Consider the following 13,987-nt stretch of genomic DNA (forward strand, 5'->3'; position numbering starts at 1 on the left):
TAAGATAGAACCTTTAATTGTAAGTCAGCCCATTTTCTCAAATATTTTGTGTTGAGTTGGTAGTATTAATATAGTACTGATTTTATTTTCCCTTCCAAATTTCCCAGCTGTCCCAGAGAGTAAATAGGATGGAGAATGAGGACCTGAACTAGTCCTGTCTAGAGCACATTTGTCTCCCTCCTTCAAGCTGGAGACTGGGATGGGGGGAAGGCTAGACCGGGTGCAGCTGGACAGTAGCATTTTGGGATCCAGCAGATTCATTTTTCTCAGTGGCACAAATATTTCAGGTGAACCTGTAAGTGAGCCTCACTCACCTGGGTTGTATTCTTAGAGCCTCCACTTCCTGGTGGGTGGGGTCTCTGAGCCACGATGCCTGAACCTGCCCCCTTGAACCCATTCAGCCACTGTCTCTGATGCTGAATTTTGTCAGAAACACGTAGAAGTTGCCACTTAAATGCCTCCTTCACTGCTTTCCAAGACAGAAGAAGGCATGGGGGCAGTCTGAGTTAATGAGGAGGGATGCTGGATTCCCTCCTCAAGGATCCCAAGTTAATCTCTCTGAAAGCCAGGCCTCCTCCTAGTCAGCTGAGCGTGCCTGTGGGTGACGGCCTGCATCACGTTCATTCATGCACCCCAAACTTCTATAGTCAGATGGCTCACAGGTCAGTACCTTTCATTAACCCTGGGGCTGTCTTGTTGGTGACAGTGCCCAGGCCCTCTGATTTTCCTTCTAGATACTTCCTGGGGTCAGTTTGCCCCTCCAGAACAAGCATTCAAACGAGGCAGATTTCTCTTAAGAAAACCAGCGCCAGTCATTGCAGGGCAAATCCTGAGAGAATTTGGGCTGGTGCATTCTGATGCACCTGACTGACCCATTCTTGACTTTTCTAAGACAAATGGTGAATCTTAAGGGGAGTATTTTGTCCTCTCGTGAGGAAAAGTACTTTAAAATGTGCAAAACTGAAGAATCAGAGCTTAAGGAAGACCGAGACCCCATTCTGGCCAAACTCTAAAGGATGGTGTCATCTCTCATTTTGGTTACTGCTTGCTGTCCCACATGAGACATTTAACACACAGACCTTATCGGTGTTGGGATCTTGTTTGAGAGCTTGGCTTTCATAGCAGAAATCGGTTAGTTTTTACATACCCTAATGCACAAGGAAAAGTGCTTCCTACTCCTGAACAGCGATGCCACCCTCCTTCCCCAGCTTTTGATAATACAAGTTCATCTCTAAGCTCTGCTTCTGATGTTGCTCTCCTTTACCTGAAATGATTCTGAATCATAAGTGTGATTAAGGAAATTCTGTCTGAGGCCTTTTTTTTTTTTTGTATTCACATATGTCCAGGCTGCAAAATAAGAACTAAGCATGGTAATAACATTGGTCCAGAAATGACCAAATCTGCATGCTTTCTTCTGGGCCTGCTGCCAGGAGGGGAGCTAGCTGCCTGATGGGAGCATGGTATGCTTCTTCTAAAACCTCCTTATTTGGGGGTTCTCCCCCAGAGACAGAGAAGAAAATCCAGGGGAGGTATCAGCCTTGGAAGCCATGTGATTTCTCATGCCAACAGAAAGCACGTAGGGCAGGTTGCTCACAAAGAACAGACATCTCCCATCTCTCGAATCTCTGGCTCATCCAGGATAGCCCTGAGTCACCCCCAAATAAGGGTCTGCAGTGCCAGGGTGGTATCTGGCCGCTGGTGAAGCCCTTCTGCATCTCACTCTTATCACTCAGCCGAGGCTTAGCTCCTGTTTTGCAGCCATATGGGAATTTAGCTGGTCAGATCATATAAAGTATATAGTCACTTGACATGCTAAGTGTCTGTGTGTGCCCTGAGACACTGGAGTGGCAACCTGAGCTTGTCCTGTCCTTGTCTAGGAAACACGCTGGAGAAGAAAGGAGGCAAGGAGTTTGTGGAAGCTGTCCTGGAGCTCCGGAAAAAGAATGGGCCCTTGGAAGTGGCTGGAGGTAAGGGCAGGAAGCACGGGCATGCTTGGGTGTGGCGATGCAGGGGGTTAGGGAAAGCAGTTAGGAGACAGCTTGGGATTCAGAGGTGGCAGTACAGATGCATCTTTGAGATGGAGGGGGAACCTGTTGACTTTACAACTTAGACTTTTGTTACATGCAGATTGTCAGGGGAGCTTAAGGGTTGTGGAAATCGCCTTTCCAATTTTTTTCTTTATTTTCTTTATTGCTTAAAATAGCTTCTAGATGTTCGATGTCAAATTTTAAGGAATTACAGAAGTCTAATTTGGCAAATTTAAGCTCTGAGAATTAGAGATAGTGCTACTGATCCATCTGTAAAACTGCTGGTGAGAGATGCAAATTAATCACTTTTATTCAGCCATCTGTGCTTTTAATGGGAAAATATAAAGACACATTTCTCACTTGCCAATTACACTGTTCCTGATACAGGGGAAATCTGATGTGGGGAGGAATGGTGCTAAGGTCTGTAGAGGCAGAGTACTGGTTACTGCTGCCGGCCTAGATGTTGGAATTTCAGGTGGGCAGAGGCCTCCTGGTTGCCTGGAGTCCACAGGGGTGTGGCCTGGTCAGCCCACAGCTGTGCAAGGATAGGCTCTTATTTCCTTTCTTACTAGATGGTCCCCAGTGCCCATTCTGTGTTCAAATCCTGCTTTTAAAATGAATCTTAATTAAATACAGGCATCAATAATTACTGTGTCCACAGAATCCCTTCTCAGAGGGTCCATCCATCATAACCCTTTTTTCCCCCAGGGACTACATATGGCTTGCTAGCCTACGCTAGTCATGGGTCTCTGTGCCTTTGACCTCTGTTTTGCCAGTTGTTTGCCTACAAGGGACATGGCTTTGCTTAGGGGCACAATTATCCAACTCTCCCAGCCAGTTCCGCCGAACAAGGGAAGACACACACAGCATAACCTACCTGGCCAGGGTTCCTGGCCTTTCTTCAGCCCCTGCCCAGTGTCCTCCCATTGGTGTTCAGTTTGAGCCTACTTGGTGGCCCTAGTGCTGCCATGCACCAAACTCAGCAAACCCATTAGATTTAGTATGGCTAGAGACCTATTCGCTTGTTTTAATAACAAAAACACACTTTGTTCTTGATTTTAAGATTTTAGAAAAGGTTTTAAAAAGATAATCACTGTTAACATGTTTTTCTCCACCCTTTTCCATGCATAGTTGAGCAGTGATGTCTCACATGGACAGACCAATGAAATAAACCCAGTCTTTGGTTTTAATAGGTCAGCACTTCAGCTCAGACTTCTCAAACCAGTCAGTAAGCCTCGTCAAGATGCACACTCACACTCGTGAATCTTGGTCCAGAGCTATTTCTACTGTACCATGAGACAATACCCACAAATCACTTACTAATGACATGTTCAACCAAAAAGTTTGGGTGAACTTCCTGTCGCAGTGTTGTGGGGATGTTCAGGTGCTCCAGGATAGAAGGATGCAGGCAGCACTCACCAATCCTGGGACTTAGAGCCACCTCCTTTGCATCACATCTTTGGACACAGGAATCCTGAAACGTGCTCTAGGAGATACCAGGCTGGCTGGTTCCATTTCATTGGGCGGGGGGGGCAGACAGAGATGGAGCAGGTCTGCTATGTGTAGTTGGAGAAAGGCTCCTTTCTGGCAAAAGAAAATAGTTTCATCCTAGAAACAGTCTACCAGGTGTACCGGTTAATAATGCGGATTTTTTTTCAATAGATGGAGTTACACGTATGTTGGTTGATATGTATGCGATTTGATATGTATGCTATTTTGTTGTATTGACAGCAAGCTTAAAAACATCACATGTCAAATTTTCTGAAGGTGTTAACATCATAGATATTTTTATGCTTAAAAATGTTGAATTTCGTGCCAAAAAAGAGCATTTGCAGGAAGTTTTAATTCAGTACTTTATTTTAAAGAAAAGTGCTGCTGAAAGTTATCGTATACTTCAGGAAGCTTATGGTGAACAGGCTCCATCTCAAGATACTTGTGAACACTGGTTTAAACACTTTAAAAGGGATGATTTCGATGTGAAAGACAACACCCAAGTCAACCGAAAAAGTTGAAGACCAACAATTAAAAGCATTATTGGATGCAGATGCATGTCAAACTCCAAAACAACTTACAGAAAGATTAAACGTTGCTCAGCAGACAATTTCCGATCGTTTACAAGCAATGGGAAAGATTTTAAAGGAAGGAAAATGGGTGCCACATCAACTGAACGAAATAAATGGGAAACCAAAAGTCATCAGTAAAATGTTGCTCCATTGGCATGAAAGTCTTTTTTGCACTGAATTGTGACTGACAATGAAAAGTGGATTTATTTTGAGAATCCCAAATGCACAAAATCATGGGTTGATCCAGGTCAACCATCAACATCGTCTGCAAGGCCAAATTGCTTCGGAAAGAAGACAATGTTCTGCATTTGGTGGGATCAGGAAGGTGGTAATGTATTATGAGCTTTTAAAACCAGGTGAAACTGTTAATACTGATCACTACAGACAACAGATAATCAATTTGAACCATGCTTTGATCATAAAACGACCAGTATGGGCCAGAAGATACGGCGAAGTAATTTTGCTTCATGATAACGCACCATAACACACTTCAAAACCAGTTAAAGACACGTTAAAAGATCTTGCCTGGGAAGTATTAACCCACCCTTTCAAATCGAACGAAGAAGTAGGAAATTGGGTCTCTGAATGGTTTGCCTCAAAGCAAGAAAAGTTCTATTGGGGCGGTATCCACAAATTACCTGAAAGATAGGGGAAATGTGTAGCTAGCGATGGACATTACTTTGAATAAAGCACTTTTGATGTTTCTCTTGAAATTATCTCTTGAAATTTTCTTTGAATACAAAATCCGCATTATTAACCGGTACACCTGGTAATTCTGTCAAAACTAAATAGTTAGGGAGAAGAACAGGGCAGCGAACATGCTAGCCGGGTTGCTTCCCTCATAAGTTTATCCTGAACTGTGTCTGGGAGACCTGTAGATACATCATAATTATATAAGCACATGAATGCACTTGAGAAAAGGGGGTTAGAGACCCCAAAAGGCAATTAATTGGAGGCTGCAAACATTCTGACACAGTCAAGTTAGATGGTTAAGGCTTTGCCTTCTGAGAAAGTAGAGGAAGAACTTTCTACAATCTTGGCTAAAATTCCTTGTGGTGATGCAGCCAATGCCAACTTTCCAAGGCTGGGTCTTGGCTTGGCTTCCCAGAGTGAGAGGACTTACTGAGGAGCAGTTTCCAGCTCACGCTTACATAGGAATCCCAACTCAGCAGGCAGTAGTACCGTGGCTGGAGAATGGGTCTGTGTTTGGCATCTAATGCCGTGCTCTTTGCTGAGGGACAAACACTGTTCCTATCTCGTCCCCTTCAGCTGCTGTCAGTGCAGGACATGGCCTGCCCGCCAAGTTTGTGATCCACTGTAACAGCCCAGTCTGGGGTGCAGACAAATGTGAGGAGCTGCTGGAGAAGACAGTGAAAAACTGCTTGGCTCTGGCAGATGATAAGAAGCTGAAGTCCATCGCGTTTCCATCCATCGGCAGTGGCAGGTAAGGACACCAGCCTGTTACTGTGGCAACCATGGGTGTATTTCTCTGCATATTTAGCCCATAATTATGGAGCTCTGACTGTACAAAGTCACCCGAGGCTGATTTCAAGCACTGGCCTTACTCTAGGGCAGTAGTCGGCAAACTCATTAGTCAACAGAACCAAATATCAACAGCACAACGATTGAAATTTCTTTTGAGCCAAATTTTTTAAATATAAACTATATGTAGGTACATTGTTATTAACTTAATTAGGGTACTCCTAAGGCTTAGGAAGAGCCACACTCAAGGGGCCAAAGAGCCGCATGTGGCTTGCGAGCCGCAGTTTGCCGACCACTGCTCTAGGGGAAGAGAGGCAAAAAATTGAGAAGAATGCACACATTAAGCAGTGGTGAGGGACAGTGGAAGAGGTAGAGTGAGACAGGAAGCCTGGGACAGTATAGAACTTGTGTTGCGACAGCAAGTGTCATCACAGAGGGCAACTTCAGAGTGTACTGGGACTGTCAGACGATGGCTCAGAGAATGGGCATGGAGGACAGGGGAGGTGTGGATGCAGGAATCTAACTGAAGGAGGACCCCTCCCAGAACCATCCCAGGGTAAAGCCCTCTGTCTCTTACCCATGTGTTCCCAAGCGACCTTCACCTCCCAGACCTGCTTGCTCTGCCTCATCACCCTGCTAATGAGGACGTGGAACCTGCTGGAACTGAGTGGGCAGTTAGGTGAGAGTGAAATGTGGCTGGACCTACCCCACCTCTCAGCCCTGTATTATCCCCAAGTGAGCGCATCGAGGCTGTGAGGAGCAGCACAGCTGCCCCTCAACAGACACACTACCCAGAGAGCCAGCATGGATGCGGTCGTCCTTGAAAAGCTGATGGGGCAGCCAGGGTGGTGACCACCCCACCTCCCTGTGCTCTGGGTTGGGGACAGGCCTGGGGTTGAGTCCTGGCACATAAATTGACCTCCATTCTGAGCCCAAATCTCTACTCTGTAAAACAGGCATAGCAATCCCTCATGCAGCATCCTAGGCCTGCTCTGGAAATGAGGAAGAGGGCTGTGAGAACTCTGATGAAGCCATGAGGGCCTGTAGGAGCCATGCTACCCCAGAGGTTCCATGGCCCTCACATCACCAGGGTCCTCCCTGCAAAGGCTTACGGTCTGGATTGGGCCCTGAGCAAAGGGAGATGGCCTTCAGGGCTGCAGCTGTTGGTATCTTGGGCCCAAGAGAGGCCACAGTCCAGGGCTCTGTATCAGCACCTGGCTGCACCTGGGCTTCCCATCGAGATCATGAGCCTGCTTGGGTTTCTGCCTCCAGCCCCGCTCAGTGCCCAAGGAAGTCAGGGCTCTGCAGAGGCAGCGGCTTCATAAGGTGCCAGCGGCAGTTCCAGAGTCAATTCAAGACTTTAAAAAATTTTTACAAAATGCTTTTGTATCAGAACATAAATAGCCAGCTTCTCCAACCTTCCACAGAAGGTCTGTTCTTTGACACTGCACTGCTGTGTGACCTTTGGTAAATGAATCACCCTCTCTGTCTGGGGGCTGCCCTTCCTTATAGGCAGTTCTGAGGTTCAGTTAATTAGTGCTTTGGAGGCACTTTGATCTACTCTGATGAAAGGTGCTTCCGAAGAGAGAAGCAATAGGAGCCATTATTGGAGGTAATAATTTCATGCTCTTTCATATGGCTATTGGGGAATTTCTAATTGAAGCATAAAAGTAATTCTCATAAAAGAGCATCTGTTATTACAAACTCATTTACATTTTTCATGGAGTAAAAAGTTTTAAGATATAATCAATTGAAAGCTTTTAAGAGGGTGGAATTCCTAAGGTAAGCACATGTGCACAGCCGCCCACATCTGCCAGGCAGACCTTGCCCCACAGCACCGTGTAAACACCACCCTCTCTTTCATGAGTAAAGAATGGGATTACACCAGAGCTGGCCAGTAAATCACAGGGGGTTTAGGAGGGGAAATAAAACAGCTTGTTTGTGGCACCCACTGTCCCTGGCATAAAAGTCATGTTGGAACTAAAGCGATATCAATGCAAACATGTTGGTAAAGTGGGCTCACTTTCTCTCAGCCGAGGCCCTGCGTCCCTGGCAGATGGAGGATGACCATGACCCTACACTCCCTTCCTCCAACCCATTGTCCCCCGGACCAGTCTCAAAGCCACTGGGTATAAATGAGAGCTGGGGGTGTAACCCAGCCTCGGGAAGCCACTTCTGGCATCTGGACATCCTGCCCTTGGGCACTCGGTCACAATATTTATGGACACCTCCACCCCCTCAGCTCTGGTTGACATTAGGGAGTGACCCCTTTCCGGAGGGGCAGTCCATAGGGAAGAGCTAGTTTGGGGCTTTGATTAAACTCTCCTTAGGTTTATGAGCTTAAACGGAAAGCCAGTTCGTCTTTTTCAAGCTACCTTTTATGGTATTCGTTGAGCCCCAGGCATTGTGCTAAAGCCTTCTCTGCGTTCTCTCACAGCAACTCCAGAGGTGCATGCTGGTATTCATTCCACTCAAGGGGAAGGAAATGGAAGGTAGCGGGGTTGAGTCCCTCACCTGTGGTCACACAGCTTGCAACTGGTAGGGCCAGAATTTGAGTGAAGGCCCTTGGTTTCAGTGCTCATGGTAGTAGGCACATGGAACCCCTGCCTCCTCATATGCCACTAGGCTCGCCCACTGCCTGCACACTCTATGTGAGTGGGTCTTAGAACCTTGGAACCACCACTTGGACTTCCCTGATCTGCCCAGGCACAGCCTTTAGCTTCCCTAGCCCCTACACATGAACCGTAGACAAGAAATATAAAGGACAGAAACCAACTGAATTAGGGAGAATTGCTTATCAACCCACCACATGTCAACCTCGACCCCTCTCTAGCCTTGGGGGATAGAGGCCCATCATCATCCCCACCTGAATTTTGGCTTCTCCAGTTTGTAGCACCTGGTCTTTATCTCTGGGTGGAGTGGCCTCTCACTGGGCAACTTCAGATAGACAGTTACTCAAAGCCAGACAGAACATGAAAAAATGGAGGGGCCCAGGATCACAGTGTGAGGGAGACCTTAATCCTAGCAGATGAGTGTTCACATCCCCCAAGCTTCCAAGGTATCCAGCCCTACCCAACTCCCAAGCAGCAAAGCCAACTAGACAGGCCCAGCAAGAAAATCAGACTCCATCTAAAATCCACGTCACCGCCACACAGCCTTCAAGGGCAAGCTCCCAGTCCGTCTCCTCCAGAAAACCGACCTGGACTCCCTCACCCCGGGCACAGCCTCTTCCGCTAGATGCCTGATTGGCCTCCTCAGCACAGCTCTGGGCCTGCCCTGCCCAGCACTGGAGGACAGCTCTCCGGGAACAGGGATGCTTGGCGATGCTCCATGCAAGGAGCGGGCTCTTCTGTGAAGTGGCCCTACAAACGCACATTTCTGCCATCCGGTCCCCAGCCATCACTGAGCAGGCTAATCCAAGAGGGCACCAGACAGGTAGTCCCTAGGGTCCCTTTGCACCAGTCTAGGGAAACTGAGGCCCAAGACATTTAGGAAAAGCTGTCCCAGACATAACTGGAGTGACTTCATGGGAAGCTTAGAGATCTGTCCTTTGTCTGCTTAAGGCAAGATCAAGAAAAAAAAAAAGCTCAAAGTTTCAGATAAACTTGCAGGGTGTGAGCACTTAGCCACAGAGAAACTTAAGACACATGCCATAACCACGGCCACTGGGTCAGGCCCAGTGGGAATATGAGGGGCGCCTTTACTTTCTTGGGCAGCAGCAACCACATCACCACCATCGTGGTCATCACCATGTGTATCCTTGAGGCACCAATTTTCCAGTGGAGGACACTATTGCCTAGAGAGGTTAACGCCCATCCAAGTCAGATTCAAGCTGGCTTGTGTGTCAGAGGAGGCGCATCTGGTCTCACGAGAAGGCAGGCACAGTGCAGCGTAGGGCAGTGATGGTCACAGGGGCAGTAGGCCTGAGATGGGGGAAGACGGCGAACGACATGGCCAAGCAGCAGTGGTGTGCAGAGGGGCTGTGCCTATGCAACCCCTCGAAAGTCGAGGGAGACACCTTAGGCAGCAGCTCTCCAGAACCTGGGCAGCGCCACACCAAGGAACCCCTACCTGTGCCCCTGCCAAGCTTCGTCATACCAACAGCCATGGCCAACAGCCCTCCAAGAGGACTGGGGCCTGATGCCACATTATTAGCACAGGGTAATTACAACGACAGTAGCTGTCACCCATCAGCTATCCCAGGGTCTGGAGTGGGGAGGCGATTTTCCACTGGGTGAGCCTTTGGAAAGACCTTCGAGACCACCCGCTTTACAGATACGCCATTGGAGGAGGACTCGGTGCAGCATCTTGCTCATCCTCACAGCCTCCTCGGGTAACAGGTACTTTGATTACCGACCCCCTTGCACCAGACGGGGAAACAAGGCACAGAGACAGGGCCCAAAGTCAAATCCTGTGTGGCTCCAGGTCGCCGCGTGTGCCACAGCTGTCCCTCTCAAGGGCGCAGGGCTCTGTGTAAAGCACTCCTGTGAGAACATCTACTTGTATGTTCCATTTCATCACATATTCTCTGTGGCTACTAGGAAACACGGGACCCCACCTGAAAACATTAGGAAAGCTGTTACCTCCACTCCTGGCAGCTGGGGGGTCCAGTGTGGCCACCTCCTCTGGTTGTGGCTGTCCAGCGCAGAGGGACGGGGTCAGCAGCAAGACATTTTCCTGGAAACAGATCAGATTCACATTCACCCACAGCCACCCTGAAGGACAAGGCCAGACCAGCCCGCACTCCATCAATAGGAGGGCATGCAGGTGTGGACACTGCACCTTTAAACCCTTTGATCCCTACCTGTGTCCCCACTTGCAGGCTCTTCACCTGTGAGCCCACCCTGCAAGCTCAGATGATAAAGTCCTGCTGGCTCCACAAAGAACAGTGGCTCCAAAGGGCAGTCCCCACACCTGTGAGTCAGCTCCCTGCGTGGAGCCCAGCAGCCTGCGTTTCCAAGGCCCTCCTCAGCCCTGGCTAACGTTGAAAATATCCCCTTGCTGAGATCACACAGCCCTTTTCAAGGGTCCCAGGTAGAGGAATGGAAAGCTGTGGGAATAAAAGGCAGGGTCTGGTGCCCCAGGGAGACCCTTTCAGCAAACACCCTGGACCATCATGCCACACAACAGTAATCCTCAAGAAGTCCCACAGGCCCTCACCTCAGCCCAGCTCACCTGTGCAGGTGTGAGGCTGAGATGGGCAGGAGGGCACCCTCACTAGGGGAGCTTGTAGCTTGTGGAGCATGATCTTGGGCTCCCAGCTCTGCTCAGCCCCACCCAGCCAGGTCACGTCCATAGACAGGGCTCTGCCTGGTCCAAAGCCCTGGAGCTCCTGGGGGCGAGCACAGTTGCTCCCAGTGACGAGCCAGCCCCTAGGCTGCCTCCTCCTCTGGCTGCCTTTCCCCACCAGGATGAAGCTAATGGGGTCATTATCACCTGACCATCCTTCAGGTGGCAGCTGTGTGAACAGCAGGAGAATAAACATTTGCTATTTGTGAGAAAATTAAAATGGGCCCTTAGTCCAAGGATGCAGTGACCGGTGCCTGCACTCCGCTCCCCAGAGCTGGCTGGTCCCTCTCAGGAATGGGGCTGCCCTTACAGGGGCGAGTTGGGCCCCCACGACACTCAGCTGCACGCATGCCCCTGAGGACATGCTCACCAGACAGATGCCCCCTGAGACAGAAGGTCGGGTTGGCTTCCTCCAGCACTTTCCAGATAACCCGTCCTCTGTGCTCAATGCCTGTGAGTAGTCAGGGCACCTGTGCCAGATGTGCTGAGAACAGCTTCTTCCCGGACGGAGCTTGCCAAGCCCAGAGTGGGGAAAGGTGCGAGGGGAACGACCTGCCACTTGGGGTTCCCATCTCTTCTCCCTGCACTGTCCCCCCCCTCCTGGTGGTCACCCCGACTCTGGTAGTAGACAGAGTCCCCGGGGTCTCCTCAGGAGGAAGCTGTGCGTATTGTTCAGGCTGTAACAACTCTGAATCTGTCCCCGCAGCCTCTGGCCCACTGTCCTCGCCCAGTCATGTGTGTACTGGCTGCCTGCAGGAGCGCCTGTGGCTGAGGCTCTGACTCCGGGTGGCACCCCACTGTCGCCAGTGGGCTTCCCTGTACAGGCTGGAACATACCCTGGGTGACACCCTGTCTTGTAAGAATAGACTTCACTTCTAACGCATCCAGAAGTTACCAGGGGTCCGTCGCCAAGCTGGGTAAAGCCCTGTTTGGTCAAAAGCAAGTCACAGGAATGGTTTTCTCCTGTGCTTCAGAAGTGCTCTGAGCACTGACAACAGAATGAACGCAACTCTCCAACAGCTAAGGGGGCCAGACCCCTGGCTACCACTGAGTGAGGCTGGAATGCTCTAAGGCATCTCACCTGGCGGCAGGTCCCCAGTCTGAGGGAGAGTCCAGCTGAAACTGGCAGGCTGGTCAGGCACTTTGGGTACCAGTGGATCCACAGGCTCAGAGCAGATTGACAACTGTAGATCTGCTGATGAACAAAGAAATCCTCGTGAAAACTACCTCTCAGTATCCTGAAGTGTAAACCGGGGTAAGGGGTTTGAATCTAGGTAAGACCAATGGCTCTGAAGCCCACAGTGTTTCCACTAGACGAGGCAAGTTGCTATGTTACTGGCCCCCAGGGTCACCGGGGTCCTGCATGTGCAGCAGTGACCATGATAGCCTGGGATTTGCATGGAGTCCCGATTTCAGATTCTTGCTTAAGTTCTGAGGCCCCACCACCCAAATTGCCATGTGACATTTACTCTAAATGGAAATGCATGTGAATTCACACCAGTCTGGCTTGGAGACTTGGATGCTGTCCCTTGAGATGAAGAGCCACTTGGCCCAGCACTGTTCCTCAGCACCCACAGCTCCCTGATGCCCTGGCCCCGGGGGTGCTACAGGCTGCTGAGTGCTTGGAGTGGGTTCCTGGCCAGCAGCCCAGCACCCATGAACCTAAGGACCCAGGTGAAGGGCGTGACCTCCCATCTTGTGTGGATGGAGACGAGAGCTTCTTGGAGAAGCACCAGCCTCCAGTCGTCCTCTGGGACTGAGATCCGCAGGGAGCCTTTGAGAGCCTGGACTCTGTCCCAGGCCCCTTGCTGGTCACAGTGATGCTGGAAAAACAAACATGGGAGCTCATGCTGTCTAGGGGAAGCTTAATGCACACCACGTGCCACAGAATACAGATCTGTCTGCTTGCCCGTTGGCTTTCAGAGACTTCTGGCATGCTTCCTCCTCTGCACACAGGACAGTCTCTTGCGGTCAGTCCTCTGCCCACTCGTCCTTCCCTTGTCTGGTGGGCACTGGGCTTCCTCATGCCTGTCTATCAGCAGCCACAGGACCCAACACCGCTCATGGAAACTGACACACGTGGCCTTGAGAGCCTCCTGGGGGGCGGGGGCAGGGTGGTGCCAGTGCCCTTTCCTCCCTAGTTGCTGAGCCCTGTCCTCTGTCTTACAGGAACGGTTTTCCAAAGCAGACAGCAGCTCAGCTGATTCTGAAGGCCATCTCCAATTACTTCGTGTCAACAATGTCCTCTTCCATCAAAACAGTGTATTTCGTGCTTTTTGACAGCGAGAGTATAGGCATCTACGTGCAGGAAATGGCCAAGCTGGATGCCAACTAGGCTGAGGAACTACGAACCGCACCGTGCCCCCTGCCTCCAATTTGAAAGAAAGAAAAAAAAAACAAAAAAAAAACCCTTCACTCCTACTGGGAGGCGGGAACCCTTTCGTTTTCAATTTTGCTCATCTAGGGAAAATAAGGTTTTGGTTTCCAGTTTAATTGTTTCGACCTAAAATGTTTTCACGTTAGCACTGATAGTTGGCATTACTGTTGTTAAGCACTGTGTTCCAGACTGTGTCTGACTTGAGTGTGACCTAGGAGATTTTATTGTTTTATTTTAATGAAGCCCTGCTTGCCACAGAGCAGCCGGGAGAGCAGCGTCCACCACGGGTGGCAGAACCCAGGAAGCCCGCTTTGTAACCGTGTGTCGTGGTGCTTTGTTGTACACCCAGTGGCGTTCTTTTTGCTATAATGTTCCTTTTTTCCTCAAGAAGAAAAATCATGACTATACCGCAGACTTAATTTTTGTTTACTTTTTTGTCTTAATGATGGATTTGAAAATGGAAGATTTAAAAGGCAGAACAGAATCTGTTGCCCTTAATTATATTTGGAATTTGTGTGAATTGATTTAGTAAAATGTTAAACTGTTGCTTAGTGTGTTTGTAGTTATTGTGCCCCTGAGTCCAAAGTCAGCTTCTCTCATCACAGGACGGGGGTCTTGGGTGCGGCAGCCCACCCCCGGGAAACATCACAGTGGTCGCTGCAACGGGAGAGGCAGGTGGGGGCATTTTCAGGCCCTAATGGCTGGTGGAGTTTATAGAAAGTCTCTTCTTTCATGCTGGTGACACTTGG

The 13,987-nt window shown here is 49.5% G+C and overlaps 1 protein-coding gene across 10 annotated transcripts in view; it reads left to right on the forward strand.

Moving 5' to 3' along the window:
* The window catches only part of LOC102752500 (core histone macro-H2A.1), a 62,341-nt gene extending 48,557 nt beyond the window's left edge, over nt 1-13,784 (forward strand). For 7 of the 10 annotated variants that reach the window (XR_001513754.1, XR_001513751.1, XR_001513753.1 and 4 more), the window contains 3 exons: nt 1,878-1,967; nt 5,360-5,534; nt 13,031-13,784. Coding sequence is in view for 5 of the 10 variants with exons in the window: in XM_006753537.2 (XP_006753600.1) it covers nt 1,878-1,967; nt 5,360-5,534; nt 13,031-13,196 (431 nt within the window). In the remaining 5 variants the exon portion in view is untranslated. Of the gene's footprint in view, nt 1-1,877; nt 1,968-5,359; nt 5,535-10,394; nt 10,607-13,030 lie in introns of those variants that run through there. The other 3 variants (XR_001513746.1, XR_001513755.1, XM_015563495.1) reach the window with 3 other exon arrangements.
* The last annotated feature ends 203 nt before the right edge of the window (nt 13,785-13,987 follow it).

This window comes from Myotis davidii, unplaced genomic scaffold (assembly GCF_000327345.1).
Source record: "Myotis davidii unplaced genomic scaffold, ASM32734v1 scaffold471, whole genome shotgun sequence".
NCBI classification, from domain to species: domain Eukaryota; kingdom Metazoa; phylum Chordata; class Mammalia; order Chiroptera; family Vespertilionidae; genus Myotis; species Myotis davidii.